General features: G+C 42.3%; 1 protein-coding gene and 1 pseudogene across 1 annotated transcript in view; one reads left to right on the forward strand and one right to left on the reverse strand.

The window, feature by feature from the left end:
* Positions 1-14,276: 14,276 nt before the first annotated feature.
* LOC126412639 (insulin-like growth factor II) overlaps positions 14,277-21,848 on the reverse strand; it is a 74,762-nt gene continuing 67,190 nt past the window's right edge. The window contains exon 3 of the mRNA XM_050082320.1: positions 14,277-14,474. Within this exon, the coding sequence (XP_049938277.1) occupies positions 14,277-14,474 (198 nt within the window). The remainder of the gene's footprint in view (positions 14,475-21,848) is intronic.
* LOC126413552 (5S ribosomal RNA) lies at positions 18,194-18,311 on the forward strand (annotated as a pseudogene).

The following is a 21,848-nucleotide window of genomic DNA, read 5'->3' on the forward strand; positions in this document are numbered from 1 at the left end:
GTTCGTTCCTTAATGGGGTGTGTAACATAATAGATTCATGGGTCGACCTGCGACAGCAATCGCACAACTTGCGTACGGACCGCTAGACGCCGCCGCGAGCGCTAAGAGTGCATTGCGATCGCAGGCGCGCGTGTTGCGTACGGGCCGCGAGGTGCCGCCACGAGCGCAACCGTACATAAGTGCCGACGGAGTTCGGCCAGCTCTCATTTTGTTTGGCATCTCATTTTTGTCTATTCTCTTATTTGCTTAGTTGCTTAGCTCTTATTCGTTTATGGCTTATGTTATTGTGCTCTCTTTCAGCCATTCTGATTGTTTTGATTTACTCCCAATTGAGAAGTGCTCATTTTGGCATTTCACTTTTGCATATTTCTCTTTTTGCTAATAATATGCTCCTTAGCTTTTTACAGCTGAATTGATTAACATAGTCTCATGTACTGTTTGTTCATTTCAGCCTGTTCGTATTTTGATGTTCTTTAAATAATGTAATAATTATCGAAGCATTTCTTCCCTTAAACTTGTGTAAAGTATTCTCGATGTAGGATTTGTTCTGTGACACAGGTGTAAGGTTTTGAATATAAATTATATACGAAACTGAGCTTTAAAAGGAATTTATTTTTTCAGTTTGTACTACATCAGACAACAATTTTGTGATATGAGGGAGAAATTTGAGGGGCGAACCCATGGAAATAGTCTTAGATGATCACCTTTAAAAATAAAAATTTGTGTGTCTCTGAAAGTCGTGACACTGTAGGCACCGAAAATTTATATATATAAAAATATACGTCACAGGTGGTGCTGTGTTCCAAGAGAGTAGAATCCTCGCATCGTCCAGGACTGGTTTTGTGAGCTTCAAGATGAATTGTCGCACCTCTCCTGGCTGTCATAGTCACAAACCTGAATATCTTTGAGCCTTTGTGGTAGGTCTATACGTTGGAGAGAAGAGTGTGCGATCGCTATCCAGCACCATCATCGTTACACGAACTTGGCGCTATGTTTCAGGACGAACGGTATACAATTCCCTTGAAAACCATACATCATCTGTATTTATCCATTCCGAGACGGCTGAAAGCTATTTTAAATGCTAACGGTTCAACTACACAGCATTAGGCATTGTAATATGTCGTGTTTTTGGTGTTTCCATATTTTTGTCTACCTCTTGACTGCGTGTCTCGGCAAGTTCCTAGGCATGACAGTAAAATCTGAGATCATACAAGAGAAAATAAGAGCCGCTTTGCGTAATTTTCTTTATATGCACAATTTTTATCTTTTTCGTTGATGTCTAGAGTTTATTACTTCTAGAAGTTACATCTGTTTATTCAGTTGGAACATAACAATAAAATTCATCAACACCTGTTGACATTTACATCTACATCTACATCTACGTGATTACTCTGCTATTCACAATAAAGTGCCTGGCAGAGGGTTCAATGAACCACCTTCGTGCTGTCTCTCCACCGTTCCACTCTCGAACGGCACGCGGGAAAAACGAGCACTTAAATTTTTCCGTGCGAGCCCTGATTTCTCTTATTTTATCATGATAACCATTTTCCCTGTATAGGTGGGTGCCAACAGAATGTTTTCGCAATCGGAGGAGAAAACTGGTGATTGAAATTTCATGAGAAGATCCCGTCGCAACGAAAAACGGCTTTGTTTTAATGATTGCCACTCCAATTCACGTATCATCTCTGTGACACCATCTCCCCTATTTCGCGATAATACAAAACGAGCTGCCCTTCTTTGTGCTTTTCCGATGTCATCCGTCAGTCCCACCAGATGCGGATCCCACACCGCACAGCAATACTCCAGAACAGGGCGAACAAGTACTGTAAGCAGTCTCTTTGGTAGACCTGTTGCACCTTCTAAGTGTTCTGGCAATGAATCGCAGTCTTTGGTTTGCTCTACCCACAATATTATCTATGTGATCGTTCCAATTTAGGTTATTTGTAATTGTAACCCCTATGAATTTATAGCCCTCAGATTTGTGTGACTTATCGCGTAATCGAAATTTAGCTGATCTCTTTTAGTACTCATGTGAATAGCTTCGCACTTTTCTTTATTCAGGGTCAATTGCCACTTTTCGCACCATACAGATATCTTATGTAAATAATTTTTCAAATCGTTTTCATCACCTGATGACTTTACAAGACGGTAAATGACAGTATCATCTGGAAACAATATAAGACGGCCACTGACATTGTCTCCTATGTCGTTAATATAGATCAGGAAAAATAGAGGGCCTATAACACTTCCTTGGGGGACGCCGGATATTACTTCTGTTTTACTCGATGACTTTCCGTCTATTACTACGAACTGTGACCTTTCTGACAAGAAATCACGAATCCAGTCGCACAACTGAGGCAATACTCCGTAGCACGCAGTTTGATTAGAAGACGCTTGTGAGGAACGGTGTCGAAAGCCTTCTGGAAATCCAAAAATATGGAATCAATTTGACATCCCCTGTCGATAGCATTTATTACTTCATGAGTATAACAGCTGGTTGTGTTTTACAACAACGATATTTTCTGAATCCGTGCTGACTATATGTCAATAAATCGTTTTCTTCGAGGTACTCCATAATGTTCGAATACAGTATATGTTCTAAAACTCTACTGCAAATCGACGTTAGTGATATAGGCCTGTAATTCAGCGGATTACTCCTACTTCCCTTTTTGGGTATTGGTGTGACTTTAGCAAGTTTCCAAGCTTTAGGTACGTATCTTTCTGTGAGCGAGCGGTTGTATATAATTGCTAAATATGGAGCTATTTTATCAGCATACTCTGAGAGGAACCTGACTGGTATACAATCTGGACCGGAGGCCTTGCCTTCATTAAGTGATTTAAGCTGCTTTGTTACACCGAGGATATCTACTTCTATGTTTCTCATCGTGGTAGTTGTTCTTGGTTGGAATTCAGGAATATTTACTTCGTCTTCTTTGGTGAAGGAGTTTCGGAAAACCGTGTTTAATAACTCTGCGTTAGTGGCACTGGCACATTTAGTGGCACATTTTGCGAATCATTTTAGAGCGGTGCTTAACGCGCATGGTTTGCGTTATTTTAATTTTGATCGATGTGAGCACTAGCCTATACTTTATAATTACGATTTTATTTTCAGCGAACACACGACCTGATTCATGTGATACAAAGCAACGGATGTCATCTCTTCATGAAATGGAAGCAAGAGTAACGACATACTATCCAGTATTAAATATAAACAGTAACTGCGAAACAAATAATATAGCCGTGTTCAGCAATGCACTAAATATGGATAAACCTATATTCTCTAGCAAAAACTGTGACTTTTTGACTTAAAACCTGTTACAACGATTTCACGTAAGTCTACAAGGACAGTCTGAATATCTAAAATTTTATAATTAGTTCAAGATGTGCTTTTGTGCTGTATATTGAAATGCTGTGTTACTATAAAATATTGTGTCAATATTATGACAAGCAAATTGAAATTAAAGCTATGTAGTAAGAAACTAATTCTATAAATATTTATAATGAAGAGAAGTACGAATTTATTGTATCTGAAAATAGTTAGGACATGCCTAATACGCAATAATAAAGAAAGTCTTTGTCGTCAGAGAGAATTTTTGCGTGTGTGTTGTTCATATCTGCTAATGGCTGTTTGCTTAGGAGTGAAATTAAAACTCAAGAATCCTGCTGAACGAATAACATCCAACATAATTTTTGGGACAAGAAAGAGAGGGGCTCAGTATTTGACTAGTAATGATCGCAGTAGCAAAATAAATGGACGATGGAAAAACACATAATGATGGCGTCAGCGACAGTCGAAATAAACTGCGAGAGGTAAGTAAAATAGTTTGATGCAGATAGTACGTAGAGAGTATTACTTCATAACATTTCATTTGTAAAATAAAACAGAAATCTTATCCCGGTCAAGCAATAGTTGAGCTGTCTCATTTCTAATTTTTTTGAACTTAATTTTGCTGAAGTGTTGTGGATAGCTAGGGTGACCAGACGACCGGGTTAATCCAGACATGTCCTCCTTTTTAGCTCTTTGTCCGGGGTCCGGGCGGATTTTTACAGTGTCCGGCTTTTTCGCAAAGTTGAGCGTAATACAGTTAAATTTACAATTTGTCCCGTTGCATTGCTCTTTTCTTTAATACTTTAACTATTGGCACAGTCTTAGTAGGTCGCACCAGGATCGTCGATGTTATCGTTGATCGACCTATAAGCGAATGCAAATATCGATTATTTAAAATTTTCGTTTCGTATCTTCGCTTTGTATTGGCTTCGCTTCCTGTAGTGCACGTGTGATTTGTGAGTGTAATTTTTAACCGAGTGAGTTACGTAAAACATTTGGCTATGCCTAAACGGAAGTGTTCATTTTCTGATGTCCTTTCCTGCAAATATCCGGCTTTCAAGAAAGGGAGAAATGAATTTAAAGTGGAATGTAAGATATGTGGAGCTGGAACGTACGTCTCAGTGGCCAATAAAGGTAAGAAATAACTTGACAGAGTTGTTTCATAGTCATTCAATTTATTTGTGTTCGGAAGCTTAAAGTGCAGTTTACATGTCGTCAGCTACTGCCTGAATTGTAGATGTTGGTAGCGGTGCGTCAAATGAAGGGAGGTGAATGATCTTACGTTTTTCGCTTTGTAAACAATTCCGTGTTGTTGACATAACAAAACGCCACACTGTCACCACAGTCAATGTTTTTATTTTCTTATGTTCCTCAGTTCACCACCACCTGACATCAGTAACAACGAACTACTAGCTTTACCGATAATTCCCGGCAGTCACGTGACTTGTCCAAAGCTGACGGGTGGTATCCTCATCTGCAACTGACCCGTTTGATGTGTCCTCTTTTTTCTTCCTTTGTTCTCCTTTTTGAAGCTGTTTGTCCTCTTTGTTAAACAATTGCATCTGGTCACCCTATGGATAGCAAAATAACTCAGCAAATTTTTACAGGTAGGTCGATTGTAGTCAATGTTACTGGGTCTCTTTTTAGGCTCTGTGCTTATGCTTGCATACAGTATGATTAACAATGTACACCTCCTAGCAAATCATAATTATGAACAGGGTGTTTCATAAGTGATGGTCAATAATTCACACACGGAAATTAGAGGCGAAAAGTAGCTAACCTGCTCCAATAATAATGGGTCCACAAATCAATCGTTGACGAGATGGAACATATTTTTTGTTGCGGTTCGTCAGCGTCTAGGAACACATGGTATCTCTAAACGTTAAAGTAGGTGATAGAAATGTTGTTTGTGTGTGTGAATGCAACACTGAATTCGTCCCTAAAATCAGCTGCGAATCCTCTCAGGCAGTCCTGGGGTATTCTGTAAATGCTGGAAGTCTGCTTCAATCCACAAGCGCAGTTCCTCAAGTTACGAAGCGTAGACCAGGCTTTACATCTACATCTACATCTCTACATCCATACTCCGCAAGCCACCTGACGGTGTGTGGCGGAGGGTACCTTGAGTACCTCTATCGGTTCTTCTCGTATTGTTCGTGGAAAGAAGGATTGTCGGTATGCCTCTGTGTGGGCTCTAATCTCTCTGATTTTGTCCTCATGGTCTCTTAGCGAGATATACGTAGGAAGGAGCAATATATTGCCTGACTCTTCGGTGAAGGTATGTTTTCGAAACTTTAACAAAAGCCCGTACCGAGCTACTGAGCGTCTCTCCTGCAGGGTCTTCCACTGAAGTTTATCTATCATCTCCGTAACGCTTTCGCGATTACTAAATGATCCTGTAACGAAGCGCGCTGCTCTCCGTTGGATCTTCTCTATCTCTTCTATCAACCCTATCTGGTACGGATCCCACACTGCTGAGCAGTATTCAAGCAGTGGGCGAACAAGCGTACTGTAACATACTTCCTTTGTTTTCGGATTGCATTTCCTTAGGATTCTTCCAATGAATCTCAGTCTGGCATCTGCTTTACCAACGATCAACTTTATATGACCATTCCATTTCAAATCACTCCTAATGCGTACTCCCAGATAATTTATGGAATTAACTGCTTCCAGCTGCTGACCTGCTATATTGTAGCTAAATGATAAGGGATCTATCATTCTATGTATTCGCAGCACACTACACTTGTCTACATTGAGATTCAATTGCCATTCCCTGCACCATGCGTCAATTCGCTGCAGATCCTCCTGCATTTCGGTAGAATTTTCCATTGTTACAACCTCTCGATATACCACAGCGTCATCCGCAAAAAGCCTCAGTGAACTTCCGATGTAATCCACAAGGTCATTTATGTATATTGTGAATAGCAACGGTCCTTCGACACTCCCCTGCGGCACACGTGAAATCACTCTTACTTCGAAAGACTTCTCTCCATTGAGAATGGTGACATGACTCACACACAGAAATCCGTGGGATTTAAATACGGAGACCCCGGACATCATCATGTACGTGTGGAAGTACAGTCAGTAGAAACCGTATGTACTGCTGTCCGTGTAGTCTCTATGGCCCAGTTATGCGGTCTCCTAACAGTCTGCCCGGACGTTCGACCAATAACGCTGCTCATGTCGTGATACGTGTGATGCATTAGGATTGACGTCGGTCCAAATGTGACAGTTATGGTAGTTAAAAATACCGTCACCGATAAATAGGGCCTCATCCGTAAACAGAATACTGCTTACAAACAGGGCATTCAGGGTACACTGTTGTTGCACCCATTGCCAGAAATTCTGTGCAGTAGGGAAGTCTGCTTTGTTGAAGAGAACGTGATGCCAATCCTGAGCGGTCCATTCGGCATGTTGTTGGGCCCATCTGTACCGCGCTGTATGATGTCGTGGTTGCAAAGATGGACCTCGCCATGGACGTCGGGAGTGAAGTTGCGAGTCATGCAGCCTATTGCGCACAGTTTGAGCCGTAACACGACGTCCTGTGGCTACACGAAAAGCGTTATTCAGCCATAATCCGTAGCTAGCGGTCATCCACTGCAGTAGTAGCCCTTGGGCGGCCTGAGCGGGGCATGTCATAGACGAGGGGCGGGCAAACGTTGCACGCGGCTCATGAGCGCACAGCGCTGCATGTGTGCTGCTCGCGTGCAATCGTTGACAGGGGCTGTGGCGACAGCCGGCAGGTTGCGGCAGTGTAGTGCCAGGCTAAGCTGCGGACGTTGATGCGAAGCGAGCACTATGTAGTGAACGTTGTATTTCAAGAAACGGAGAAGTGGAGATTTGCTATCTTTTAAAAAGTAATGGGAGAATCATTTTTTATTTGTGCAAAAACATGAAAATTCGAAATGTTTAATATGTGGCAGTATTCTCGCTGGTCAACGGAAGTTTAGTATTGAAGGCCATTATAATAAAGTTCACAAGGACGAGTACAATTTATTGTCGGATTCTGAGCGGATGGGGAATTGACTGAGCTTCAGAAGAGCGATCTGTCGATACCAGATGAATCTGTCGTAGTTGGCCGGCCGGAGTGGCCGAGCGGTTCTAGGCACTACAGTCTGGAACCGCGCGACCGCTACGGTCGCAGGTTCGAATCCTGCCTCGGGCATGGATGTGTGTGATGTCCTTAGGTTAGTTAGGTTTAAGTAGTTCTAGGGGACTGATGACCACAGCAGTTAAGTCCCATAGTGCTCAGAGCCATTTGAATTTGTCGTAGTTGCTGTTGTCACGAGAGATCTGCGACTTTCTCTCGTCATGTCTCTCATCTAACTGATTTAACATTTTATGGAGCACTGTTTTCAAGTTTTCAGGACGACAACGATAATAGCCCAGCGGTATGTGCAAGTTATAAGACTGCGCTTAATATAGCGAGAGCTGGAAAACCATGTGCTGAATTAATAAGTCTCGGTTAAGAGCAAACATCAGTGATGAAAATTTACGTAACTGTTTGTGTTTGTCTGTATGTAGAAATCTTGTTCCAGATATTAAACTCCACCTGTGATAATTAAATAAAACGTATCGTAGGTACTAAGTACTCTTTCAAACCATGATTTCTTTCAAGCACTCCTACTAACCTTATTCATTCACTCAATAAAGCAAGCTAGGAAACAAAACGCATTACAGAGGAAGGAGCGGACAGAAGGTATGGTGGGGATGGGAGGTAAGCGGGTGGCCAGCTTGCCCCTGTGTGCACGCAGAACACCTGTTAACTGCACGCGTGCAAGTGCACCGCACACGTGCAGGATTCCTGCCCTCCCCTGTCATAGACAGTTCCTGTCTCTCTGTATCTCCTCCATGTCCAAACAACATCGCTTTGGTTCACTCCGAGACGCCTGGACACTTCCCTTGTTGAGAGCCCCTCCTGGCACACAGAAACAATGCGGACTCGATGAATCCACGGTATTTACCGCCTAGGCATGGATGAACTACAAACAACAAGAGCTGTGTACCTCCTTCCTGGTGGAATGACTGGAACTGATCGGCTGTTGGATCCCCTCCATCTAACAAGCACTGCTCATGCATGGTTTTTTACATCTTTGGGCGGGTTAGTGACATCTATGAACAGTCAGAGGGACTGTGTCTGTGATACAGTAACCACAGTCAACGTCTATCTCCAGGGATTCTGGGAACCGGGATGATGCAACACTTTTTTTGATGTGTGTATTAGTTTAGTGCGAGGAAGTGGTCAACTGGAAACAAATCGTGTCTTTAGAGCTCAAGGCCGATGTGATTTTGGTGGGGATGGCCTTCAGCCAATGGAAACGCAGACGGTAGCCAAACACTATGAGAGTAAATTGGAGACTGGAACTTCTCGAGTGTAGAGTTCAAGGGAGCGATTCTGCGCACTTTGTGGTGAGTTCAGGAAGAAGGCAGGCCTGTCTAGAGCAATGTGCGTCATTCAGTCATACAGATGATTGATTCTGAACGATAAACGGGCTCTTCAGAACGCTAACTTTCGAAGAGGCACTAACTAACCAGAGATCTGAATGTGTTTCAGAGTAGGACTTCAATTTTCTCCACTTGCAGTGTGGAACTGAGCATAGACTATTGTTGTTGTTGTGGTCTTCAGTCCTGAGACTGGTTTGATGCAGCTCTCCATGCTACTCTATCCTGTGCAAGCTTTTTCATCTCCCAGTACCTACTGCAACCTACATCCTTCTGAATCTGCTTAGTGTATTCATCTCTTGGTCTCCCTCTACGATTTTTACCCTCCACGCTGCCCTCCAATACTAAATTGGTGATCCCTTGATGCCTCAGAACATGTCCTACCAACCGATCCCTTCTTCTGGTCAAGTTATGCCACAAACTTCTCTTCTCCCCAATCCTATTCAATACTTCCTCATTAGTTATGTGATCTACCCATCTAATCTTCTGCATTCTTCTGTAGCACCACATTTCGAAAGCTTCTATTCTCTTCTTGTCCAAACTATTTATCGTCCATGTTTCACTTCCATACATGGCTACACTCCATACGAATACTTTCAGAAATGACTTCCTGACACTTAAATCAATACTGGATGTTAACAAATTTCTCTTCTTCAGAAACGCTTTCCTTGCCATTGCCAGCCTACATTTTATATCCTCTCTACTTCGACCATCATCAGTTATTTTGCTCCCCAAATAGCAAAACTCCTTTACTACTTTAAGTGCCTCATTTCCTAATCTAATTCCCTCAGCATCACCCGACTTAATTAGACTACATTCCATTATCCTTGTTTTGCTTTTGTTGATGTTCATCTTATATCCTCCTTTCAAGACACTGTCCATTCCATTCAACTGCTCTTCCAAGACCTTTGCTGTCTCTGACAGAATTACAATGTCATCGGCGAACCTCAAAGTTTTTATTTCTTCTCCATGAATTTTAATACCTACTCCGAATTTTTCTTTTGTTTCTTTTACTGCTTGCTCAATATACAGATTGAACAACATCGGGGAGAGGCTACAACCCTGTCTTACTCCCTTCCCAACCACTGCTTCCTTTTCATGTCCCTCGACTCTTATACCTGCTATCTGGTTTCTGTACAAATTGTAAATAGCCTTTCGCTCCCTGTATTTTACCCCTGCCACATTTAGAATTTGAAAGAGAGTATTCCAGTCAACATTGTCAAAAGCTTTCTCTAAGTCTACAAATGCTAGAAACGTAGGTTTGCCTTTTCTTAATCTTTCTTCTAAGATAAGTCGTAAGGTCAGTATTGCCTCACGTGTTCCAGTGTTTCTACGGAATCCAAACTGATCTTCCCCGAGATTGGCTTCTACTAGTTTTTCCATTCGTCTGTAAAGAATTCGTGTTAGTATTTTGCAGCTGTGACTTATTAAGCTGATAGTTCGGTAATTTTCACATCTGTCAACACCTGCTTTCTTTGGGATTGGAATTATTATATTCTTCTTGAAGTCTGAGGGTATTTCGCCTGTTTCATACATCTTGCTCACCAGATGGTAGAGTTTTGTCAGGACTGGCTCTCCCACGGCCGTCAGTAGTTCCAATGGAATATTGTCTACTCCGGGGGCCTTGTTTCGACTCAGGTCTTTCAGTGCTCTGTCAAACTCTTCACGCAGTATCGTATCTCCCATTTCATCTTCATCTACATCCTCTTCCATTTCCATAATATTGTCCTCAAGTACATCGCCCTTGTATAGACCCTCTATATACTCCTTCCACCTTTCTGCTTTCCTTTCTTTGCTTAGAACTGCGTTTCCATCTGAGCTCTTGATATTCATACAAGTCGTTCTCTTATCTCCAAAGGTCTCTTTAATTTTCCTGTAGGCGGTATCTATCTTACCCCTAGTGAGATAGGCCTCTACATCCTTACATTTGTCCTCTAGCCATCCCTGCTTAGCCATTTTGCACTTCCTGTCGATCTCATTTTTGAGACGTTTGTATTCCTTTTTGCCTGTTTCACTTACTGCATTTTTATATTTTCTCCTTTCATCAATTAAATTCAATATTTCTTCTGTTACCCAAGGATTTCTACTAGCCCTCGTCTTTTTACCTACTTGATCCTCTGCTGCCTTCACTACTTCATCCCTCAAAGCTACCCATTCTTCTTCTACTGTATTTATTTCCCCCATTCCAGTCAATTGCTCCCTTATGCTCTCCCTGAATCTGTGTACAACCTCTGGTTCTTTTAGTTTATCCAGGTCCCATCTCCTTAAATTCCCACCTTTTTGCAGTTTCTTCAGTTTTAATCTACAGGTCATAACCAATAGATTGTGGTCAGAGTCCACATCTGCCCCTGGAAATGTCTTACAATTTAAAACCTGGTTCCTAAATCTCTGTCTTACCATTATATAATCTATCTGATACCTTTTAGTATTAGACTATTATTGAGTTACTATTCTTTGAATCATGTGTGTTAATTTTTCAAACATCTTTTTGACCTGTGAACTATTTTGAGCTGGTAACTGTCTCATGTATTGTGATCGCGAAAGGGACTGAGTTTTCTCATATCTTTGATGACTATTTAGTTTGAGGATTTGCTACCACTCTCATAACGCCCTCAACGTAACTTTACTACATTTGATAAGAGTATTTCCTGACTGTATTTCGACTGACTATTATAGGACCACTTTCCATTTATTTGAGATGTCATTTCTTGAATAAACAACATTCAGCATAATTCTCGGTCGTCTACATCTGTAAACAGACGTTATAAAAGGGCCCTTTTTGTTAACTTATTAATTTACTTTTATTTTATATTTCTGTGTATTTTATTAATTCGCAATTCTAGCCAATGCTTCGACAATCTGAATGCAGGATCACAGCTACAGGTTATTATTTGCATCCAGTTAGCTATGGGGCATGAAAGCAGACGTGTGTAGCTCGACCTTAATGACTACATCGAACTATTCTTTGTGAACAGAGCCGCGCATAGCCCAAGTACCTGTAGTACGAGTAACCACAAGTAGAGGAGACCCATCTGGTTTGCTGTTATGTGCTGCTGTTAGGAACAGCGACTACTCGGCAGTAATCTTTAGGTACCGTCGCAACCCTTGTTTTTGCTTGATTTGCAGAATTATGCAATAACCACAGCAACGTCTATAAGCTTTGTCTCAGTCTTTATCTAGTTAAATATTCCAAATGAGGGCAAAGTAAATCATCGTAACCTGGCATTGAAAGTTTGTGTTTCTTTTGTAAAATATTCACCTACCTCTTACCTAACCATAGGAGTCCAAAATTTTTCTAGTGAAAAGTGCATTTCTGGATGGCTTGCAAAAGAACTATCTACAACTACCATTACTCCTTCAGTTAAATAAAGAGAAATTCTCTGACATAATTTTATTTAGAGGAACAAGGAATAGGGAAGTGAGAGGATGGCAAATATAGTGACGTGCATAGACGTTCCAACAGTTCGTACTAAAAATCCTTTAGTTTTCTCATTACCATCCAGTTGCCCCACAAGCCAGTCGTGGCATTTGGTAGTTTTTGTTTTAAGCTTTACAAGCAAATGTCTACGAAGAATACTTTTACATACCTTTCTGCGGGTGAAATCGACCTTGCCTTCTTTGCAGCGGGGCCCCCGATTTCACCTCACTGCTGTTTAATTTCTAGTCTGAAGTGGTCTCCACCAAGTAAAAGTCGGCGCAAAAATATTGTTGGATTATTTTCTTATGATTAATTTTTCATATAAAATCTAATTTTCTCTTAGTTCCTATATGCCTATGGTAGCTACTTTAACTGTATATTTTCACGTTGTCAACTTTTGTTGGTCTGATTTTCCAGTTTTGTTCACGTGGATCATTTTAACATAAGTACAATTATTTCAGAACAAAAACAGTTTCGGCTGCTAAAATATTTAATGTCAATGAAGCATTTCAACCTTTTGGGGCATTATCAGATTGTGTAAGTGACCTATCAGTCATAAAACCACGTACAGTGTAAAATAAACACCAAGGTAACCGGATACATAATCCATCCGACATGAAACATCTAAATGTCGAAGTGAATCATCTCTCTATCTCCAGCATTACGCCAGTATTATTTTGCAAATAAGTTATTTGTTTGTTTTTCAAAACTGGACTGTATTTTTTTCTGGTAGCTGTTATCGTATAGCCTGACATATTCGACGGATACGTACAGAGATATTGATCGTTTATTATCTGAATATCCATCTCCGTAAATATCCTATTCCACAAAATTGTGGGTTTCTGAATGTATGTTTTAACACTTCTGTAATTTTCAAATTCAGTGACGAAATTTTGTTCACCACTTTGACTACACACTTTGCAACATTTTGTAGGTTTCATATACTATACTTCTAAATTATGTCTTTTCAAGTCCATTTCTCCTCAGGATATCAAACAGTTTCTTCGAGAGCACTGAGATCTATGACATCGAGACCTATGAACACTAAGTGGCTACTCAAATTCCTTTTTAGTCTCTCTGTCATTAGTTGTCTTAAAGTAAAAATGTAACAAGATATTCCCTTCCGCAATCCACTTTGCTCTTTAGGGGCTATCAACATACCCTCTGATTTTTCTCTTAGGAACGGACCATACAATTTTCGATATGACAAATTCCATTCCTTGGGCACTATTTATCCCTATTTATCCTCTCTAACTTACTTAAACAATCCCATGAAACACCCAGTCTATACTAATTCTATTAGTATGTTTCGTGGTCCACGAGATTTCTCAATTTCTATTTCTTTCACAGATCTTTCAACTTCTGGTACGGGTATTGGGTTTACGTTTCCCGCTGATAATTCACTCTCGGAATTCGGTTCTGTCTCCTTATACTCACTTCTCTCTTCTGTAAGCAGTGATTTAAAATGGTTTTCCCTTCCTCTGATATCAATAACTGTTATATTTGTCCTATCTTTCACAGCTCTTCTTAAATTCTTCATCTTCCAGGCTTTTGCTACCTTTGAATCGCCCCAACACATCTGATTACATCGTCACACCTTTTTTCCCCACGCCTAATTTTTCCTATTTATATTTTTTTTCTGCCTCGTTGTTTATTTCCATAAATTTTTCTATACTCCGGACCTCTCGTCTTTATTTCTCCTGAACCCAAACTGACATGCTCTCAGGTTGCTGTTAGCTACTGTTACAAATTCATTTCGAAAGATTTACCTCTATTTATCTGTTACTGTAGACGCTTGCCACGATAACTAAGGAAGGAATACGTGTCACAGAAACAGAATGTTATACCCTTCTTACTTTAAGGTTGAAATGTGTCATCCACCAGTTCACATTCCTAGCAAGTGAAGTTTCTTTGCGTGACCCATTTTGTGGTACATTTTAATGACAATACAACGTAATGAAAAAATGAGTTTATTATTTGTACTACGAACACACATAGATGGGCGGTTTCATGAACAACGTGCTCAGTGGAGGATGCGAAAATACGAGATGAGGTAATGGTGCGAGAGGACGGGTGGAAGTCTGTGCGTGGCTAGAGGGTCGCCGGCTGGCGCTGAGTGTGCGGAGGGGTGAGGACGACGGCGACGGGCCGGCCAGCGAAGTAGGGCGTCGCCGTGCCTCTGACGACGGGGCGCCGCGTCGCGGGGGTCGTCGGCGGCTGACGAGCCGGCTGACGAGGGGGCTGACGAACCCGCTGACGAGGGCGCTGGCGCTGAGGCCTCCGCGGGACCTGCAACAAACCGACACGCCGGCTGTGACGCTCCTCTCAGGCTCCCCAGCTTTCTGCGTGCCCGTAGTAAGTTTCTCATATGTTTTCTGCTACTTTAAATAATTCATCTTTCCTGTACTGGGACAGAGATGAATGAGCGCACTGCATGAGCAGTGAATAAGATCTTTGACTCTGTGTTTAGTTTTATCTGTGGTTGACTTGCTAGTCAGTCACTTGTGCAGTGCATGAGCATTCTTTTATGAGGCATAATAGCAAGCAGTTGAGTTTTTAGAGAAGGAGATTTATTACATCTGAATCTGAAAGAAATTATCTGCAATACTTTAGGGAGATGAAAACTTGTTTGTGAACATTCATCATTATTTCTGTTGATGGACAAGACTTTTGGAGGAATTTTCCAAGGTAACCAATGCACATGCAAGAATGATATGTTTGTTTGTCATGACTATTAATTGAAGGAAATTTTGCCCCTTAGATAACTAATAACTCATATTAACAGAATCTTCCGTCGGTTATTGGTAGAACAACATTATAATAAATGAAAAGCACCAGTTTGCTTTTGTTCTACAATATTACTTTTATTGCTAACCGGTTTTCGGCTTACAAGTAAATGTCTGAAGATGGCCTTGTGAGCCGAAAACCGGTTAGCAATAAAAGTAATATTGTAGAACAAAAGCAAACTGGTGCTTTTAATTTATTATTAACTAATAACTGTTAATTTTATCTCTTTGATTTTCATTATGTCATCAATAATGCAATTGGTTGAAATGTTTGTAAATTTTGTAAAGAGAGAATTTCGTAGTTATTAGTCTTCTTATCAGAATGAGATTTTCACTCTGCAGCGGAGTGTGCACTGATATGAAACTTCCTGGCAGATTAAAATTGTGTGCCGCACCGAGACTCGAACTCGGGACCTATGCCTTTCGCGGGCAAGTGCTCTACCAACTGACCTACCCAAGCACGACTCACGCCCCGTCCTCACAGCTTCACTTCTGCCAGTACCTCGTCTCCTACCTTCCAAACTTTACAGAAGCTCTCCTGCGAAACTTGCTGAACTAGCACTCCTGAAAGAAAGGATATTGCGGAGACATGGCTTAGCCACAGCCTGGGGGATGTTTCCAGAATGAGATTTTCACTCTGCAGCGGAGTGTGCGCTGATATGAAACTTCCTGGCAGATTAAAACTGGTGCCGCACCGAAACTCGAACTCGGGACCAGCTGAGCTACCCAAGAACGACTCACGCGAAAGGCAAAGGTCCCGAGTTCGAGTCTCGGTCCGGCACACAGTTTTAATCTGCCAGGAAGTTTCAGAGTCTTCTTATGTTCTACAGTCTTTTTTTGTTAATAATCATTGTCTAATTTTTCAATAACGATTGTCTTTAAAGTAAAACCCCTCTCCACAATTCACATTAAAGTTCTGAATATTTCGTCGTGTGTGCATTGCACCTTACGCCACACGAAGTCACAGATAGTTTCTGACAATCAAGAAGAAAGAAATCAGTATTGAGTAGTTTATTTTCCTTTAGCAACTGGATCTGTTGATTTATGTTTGCTTTCGAGAAGGCCGGTCACTGTTATTTCAGGGCGGATCTCACTTTGCATTCTTGAGAAAACAGTGTGTAGACGGGATTGTTAGGTGTCGTGCTGGAAAGCAGATTAATTCTCACTGAACAGTGATGCCAATTTTCGAACACTTATTTTCTTCTGGGTAGAGCAGTAATTTATTTTTGTGAATATTCCAAGTCAAACACTGCACTTCGTATAGCGCTACGTTCATAATGTACTTCGGTATTGAGTTTTAGTTGTACAGTTTTCACTGAGTACACAATTAGATTAATTTTCTTTATTTCAAATTTTGCATTTCGTGAACTTTGCAGTTTTATTTCACGACACTGTTCACATGGCAACACAGGGCCAACCAACAGTCAGTTTTGTTTAGCAACTGAATATTTATCTAAACCATACATTAGATGGGGATAAAGTTTTTGAAAAGAATATATTCAGTTTTCACACAAACAGACAATTTTTTTTCATTTTGTTTTTTATTTTTTTTAGAAAAAGCTTGCAGCGTATACCCCCCAAGTGAAACACAGAAACGTGCCAGCTGTTGCCCTGAGCCGTGAATGATGCAACAGTGCAACACGGTCGTCTGAAGCCTCAGCCCTGCCTTTCCCGAAGGATTGCATCTCTCCGAGGGGTGGTGGCCTCTACTGCGAAGCCTACGGTTGCAGTGCTCAGTGCTGCTGGCGTAGGAAACCCAGTGGTGGTTTGTGTGGCACACGCTGTGGGCCATACACTGTCAGCCCCCCCCCCCCCCCCCCTCTCCCATCCATAGTCCCTAATTTTGTTTTGGGGACTCATTACCTGTTAGCAGCTGTGAACGAAAATTGCAACACTACACTGAGGTGAAAAACAGTTATGGGGTAGTGATACGCACATATACATGTGGCAGTAGTATCATGTACACAAGATATGAAAGGGCAGAGCGTCAGTTGAGCTGTCATTCGTACTCAGGTGACTCATGTAAAAGGTTTCCGACGTGATTCTAACTGTACGACGGGAATTAAGAGCCTCTGAATGCGGAATGGTAGTTGTAGGTAGACACATGGGACATTCCATTTCGTAATTCGTTAGGGAATTCAGTATTCCGTAATCTACAGTGTCAAGAGTGTGTCAATAACACCAAATGCCCGAAGGCATTACCTCCCACCACGGACAACGCATTTGCTGACGGTCTTCGCTCAACGACTGAGAGCAACGGCGTTCGCGTGGAGTAGTCAGTGCTAATAGATAATCAGCATCCTAACAGACAAGCAACACTGCGTGAAATAACCGCAGAAACTGATGTGGAACGTACGGCTAACGTGTCGGTAAGGGCAGTATGGCAAAATATGGCGTTAATGGGCTACGGCTGCAGACGACCGACGTGAATGCCTTTGCTAACAGCACGACATTGCCTGCAGCACCTCTCCTGGACTCTTGACTAGATCGGTTCGACCCTAGACAACTCGAAAACCATGGCATGGTCAGATTAATCCCGAGTGCAGTTCGTAATAGCTGGTATTAGGGTTCGAGTATGGCGCAGATCCCACAAAGCCATGGACCCAAGTTGTCAGCCAGGCACTGTGAAAGCAGGGGTGGCTCCGTAATGGTGTGGACTGTGTTCACCCGAAAATAGACTGGATCCTCTGTTCCAACCGAACCGCTAATTCACTGAAATTTGTTATGTTCGACTACCTGCAGATCATTTGCGGCCATTCGTTGACCTCGTGTTACCACGACAAGCCATGAAAGCGGGCCACAATTGTTCATGATTAGTTTGAAGAATATTTGGACAATTGGAGCGAATGATTTAGCCACACGGATCACCCGACCTAAATCCCATGAACACTGATAGGGCATAATCGGGAGGACAGTCAGTGCACAACATCCTTGCCTGGCAACAGTTTCTCAATTACACGACCTTAGGGGCAGCAGAGTTCAGTATTTCTGCAGGGGTCTTCCAACGTGTTGTTGACTCCATGCTGATCTAGTAGCTGCATTACGCCGGGAAAAGGGTCGTTTGACATGATATTAGATGCTATCCGATGACCTTTGTCACCCCGGTGTGTATACGTGCATGAATGTGCACTAATGTTTCAGCAATGAAAATAATTACAAACTGACAGAAAATGGCGTATATTTTCGATTGCTTGAAGAATATTTCGAGGTTATACTATTTTGGGCAATGGCCTTGCCGCAGTGGATACACCGGTTCCCGTGAGATCACCGAAGTTAAGCGCTGTCGAGCGTGGCCGGCACTTGGATGGGTGACCATCCGGGCCGCCATGAGCTGTTGCCATTTTTCGGGGTGCACTCAGCCTGGTGATGCGAACTGAGGAGCTAATCGACCTAATAGTAGCGGCTCCGGTCACAGAAAACCATCATAACGACCGGGAGAGCGGTGTGCTGATCACACGCCCCTCCTATTCGCAACGGCGGTCGGATGGTCACTATGGGCCACTTGTGGCCTGAAGACGGAGTCCTTTTATACTGTTTTACCAAACCACATTTTACGTATTGCAAGTGGGCGCAGAAATTCTGTTTACATATTCTGTTTTTGTTATTATTATGATCTTGTGGCACAGAACTGTCGACAGAGAGTATTTGCTGTAAAGTGTGAAAAACTTCTCCTAAAAATTGTTTGTCGGTACACTATGTGATCAAAAGTATCCGGACACCACCAAAACGTAAGTTTTTCATATTAGATGCATTGTGCTGCCACTTACTGTCAGGTACTCAATATCAGCGACCTCAGTAGTCATTATACATCGTGAGAAAGCAGAATGCGGCGCTCCGCGGTACTCACGGACTTCGAACGTGGTCAGGTGATTGGATGCCACTTGTGTCACACGTATGTACGCGAGATTTCCACACTCCTAAACATCCCTAGGTCCACTGTTTCCGATGTGATAGTAAAGTAGAAACGTGAAGGGACGCGTAGAGCACAAAAGCGTACAGGCCGACCTCGTCTGTTGACTGAGACCTCCGACAGTTGAAGAGGGTCGTAATGTCTAACAGGCAGACATCTATCCAGACCATCACACAGGGATTCCAGACTGCATCAGGATCCACTGCAAGTACTATGACAGCTGGGCGGGATGGGAGAAAACTTGGATTTCATGGTCGGTTGGCTCTGAGCGCTATGGGACTTAACATCTGAGGTCATCAGTCCCCTAGAACTTAGAACTACTTAAACCTAACTAACCTAAGGACATCACACACATCCATGCCCGAGGCAGGATTCGAACCTGCGACCGTAGCGGTCGCGCGGTTCCGGACTGAAGCGCCTAGAACCGCTCGGCCACACTGATTTCATGGTCGAGCGGCTGCTCATAAGCCACACATCACGCCGGTAAATGCCAAAAGACGCCTCGCTTGGTGTAAGAAGAGTAAACATTGGATTATTGAACAATGGAAAAATGTTGTGTGGAGTGACGAATCACGGTACAAAATGTGGCGATCAGATGGCAGAGTGTGGGTATGGCGAATGCCCGATGAACGTCATCTGCCAGCGTGTGTAGTGCCAACAGTAAAATTCGGAGACGGTGGTGTTATGGTGTGGTCGTGTTTTTCATGGAGGGGGCTTGCACACCTTGTTATTTTGCGTGTCACTGTCACTGCACAGGCCTACAGTGGTGTTTCCAGCACCTTCTTGCTTTCCACTGTTGAAGAGCAATTCGGGGATGGTGATTGCATCTTTCAACATTATCGAGCACCTGTTCATAATGCACGGCCTGTGGCGGAGTGGTTACACGACAATAACATCACTGTAATGGAATGACCTGCTCTAAGTCCTGATCTCAATCCTATAGAACACCTTTGGGATGTTTTGGAAGGCCGACATCGTGCCAGGCCTCACCGACCGACATCGATAGCTCTCCTCAGTGCAGCACTCCGTGAAGAATGGGCTGCCATTCCCCAAGAAACCTTCCAGCACCTGATACGTATGGCTGCGAGAGTGGAAGCTGTCATCAAAGGCTAGGGGTGGGCCAACACCATGTAGAATTCCAGCTTTACCGATGGAGGGCGCCACGAATTTGTAAGCCATTTTCAGCCAGGTGTCTGGAAACTTTTGATCACATAGTGTATATCTTCACACCAAACGACGTAATCTGCTAAGTGAAACAGTCGGACGACTAGAATACAGAGACCCCTAAAATCTGACAGCCGTTCGTGTGAATTAAGGTTAGTGATAATATAAGTCAGTTAGTGCTCTTTCTACAGTCCTGTATCACGTTACTTTCATTGATTTTTAGTTCAAGCACAGTGTCTCTTTACATTATATCGACTACCATATTACATCTCATTTCTTTTAAGTTTTATGCGTATATTAGGTTTCCAGTTTCCACCACTAAGTACAGTGCAGATTAAATTTTCCCATCTGCTGTGCCGAAACATTTCACTGAAACAGACACATGGTGTGTCGCTAAATTGTATTATATTCAGAGTTTACCATGTGCTGCATTTTAGTTTTTAACGTGAGCTATCATACTTCATAATCAACTTCGGAACATTCTGCACAAGTTAATGCTTGCAACAACGGGTAACCGTCAGTTCAGCTTTCTGGTTGTATCACTCTTCCCAGTTAGTGAAACAAGAACTAACAGCACTGTGCTAGCGTATAATTAGGCAGTGATCCAAAAAATTCGTTCTATTTTGATTATGGAGGCCCTTATTGTAAACACTGGTTTTTTCTTGCTATTTGAGTGGAACTAGCAAGAGTAAACTGACATAGTTTCTGTGTCTTGAGTAATGGTGATTACGTTGCTTAGATAGCTGTTCAAAAATCGAGGCACGTAGCATTTGTTACTGATTAAATTAGTCAAATATGTTTAACTAAACGCTACCTTCACGTGCGTACTAAATGTAAGCGAAGCAATACATTTAAAAATGTGAGTGCATACTACTGAATAGCTACGCCGTATTTTATCAGCTATATGGGCCTTGCCTAACCTTAAACTGTCCCTTAGGAAATCTGTAACATGAATACCTATATTCCATAATTCAACTTATGGTCTGTGGTGGTGATTACTTTGTGTACCACTCTCTCTCCAGCCCTATTCCACACACAACTGGTGCGCGACTGTTGAGCTAAAACGTCTCTCTTTCTAACTTCACGACCTTTTCGCGAGATATATACAGGAGGAAGCAACATGCTGTTTCATTCTTCTCGGAATTTTGACAGTGAAAAATACCGTGATGCATGTATGCTCTCGAAATTCTAACAGTAAGCCACACCATAATGACTACGAAACTATCAGGAAGCGTACTGCTCCTCTTTGGATCTATAGAAATTCTATCAGTTAAGACAAAATGAGAAGCAATAGTCAAATACACTACTCAAAAGAATTATGGAAACATGGCTTTGGGCGTCTGCCATACTCCACTGAGTAATAATTCAGGACTTTTTATGTTACCAGAATATATTCTTATTTTTCACAAATTAATTAGTCCGCGTCCGATAGCTAAGTGGTCAGCGCGATAGAATGTCAATCCTAAGGGCCTGGGTTCGATTCCCGGCTTGTTCGGAGATTTTCTCCGCTCAGGGTCTGGGTGTTGTGTTGTCCTAATTATCATCATTTCATCCCCATCGACGCGCAAGTCGCCAAAGTGGCGTCAAATCGAAGGACTTGTACCCGGCGAACGGTCTACCCGACGGGAGGCCCTAGTCACACGATATTTTTACAAATTAAGTACACAACAAAACATTATTACATTCTCGATACTCGCATTCGGGAGGACGACGGTTCAATCCTGCGTCCGGCCATCTTGATTTAGGTTTTCCGCGATTTCCCTAAACCGCTTCGCGCAAATGCCGGGATGGTTCCTCTGACAG

The sequence above is a fragment of the Schistocerca serialis genome, chromosome 7, assembly GCF_023864345.2.
Source record: "Schistocerca serialis cubense isolate TAMUIC-IGC-003099 chromosome 7, iqSchSeri2.2, whole genome shotgun sequence".
Classification (NCBI taxonomy): domain Eukaryota; kingdom Metazoa; phylum Arthropoda; class Insecta; order Orthoptera; family Acrididae; genus Schistocerca; species Schistocerca serialis.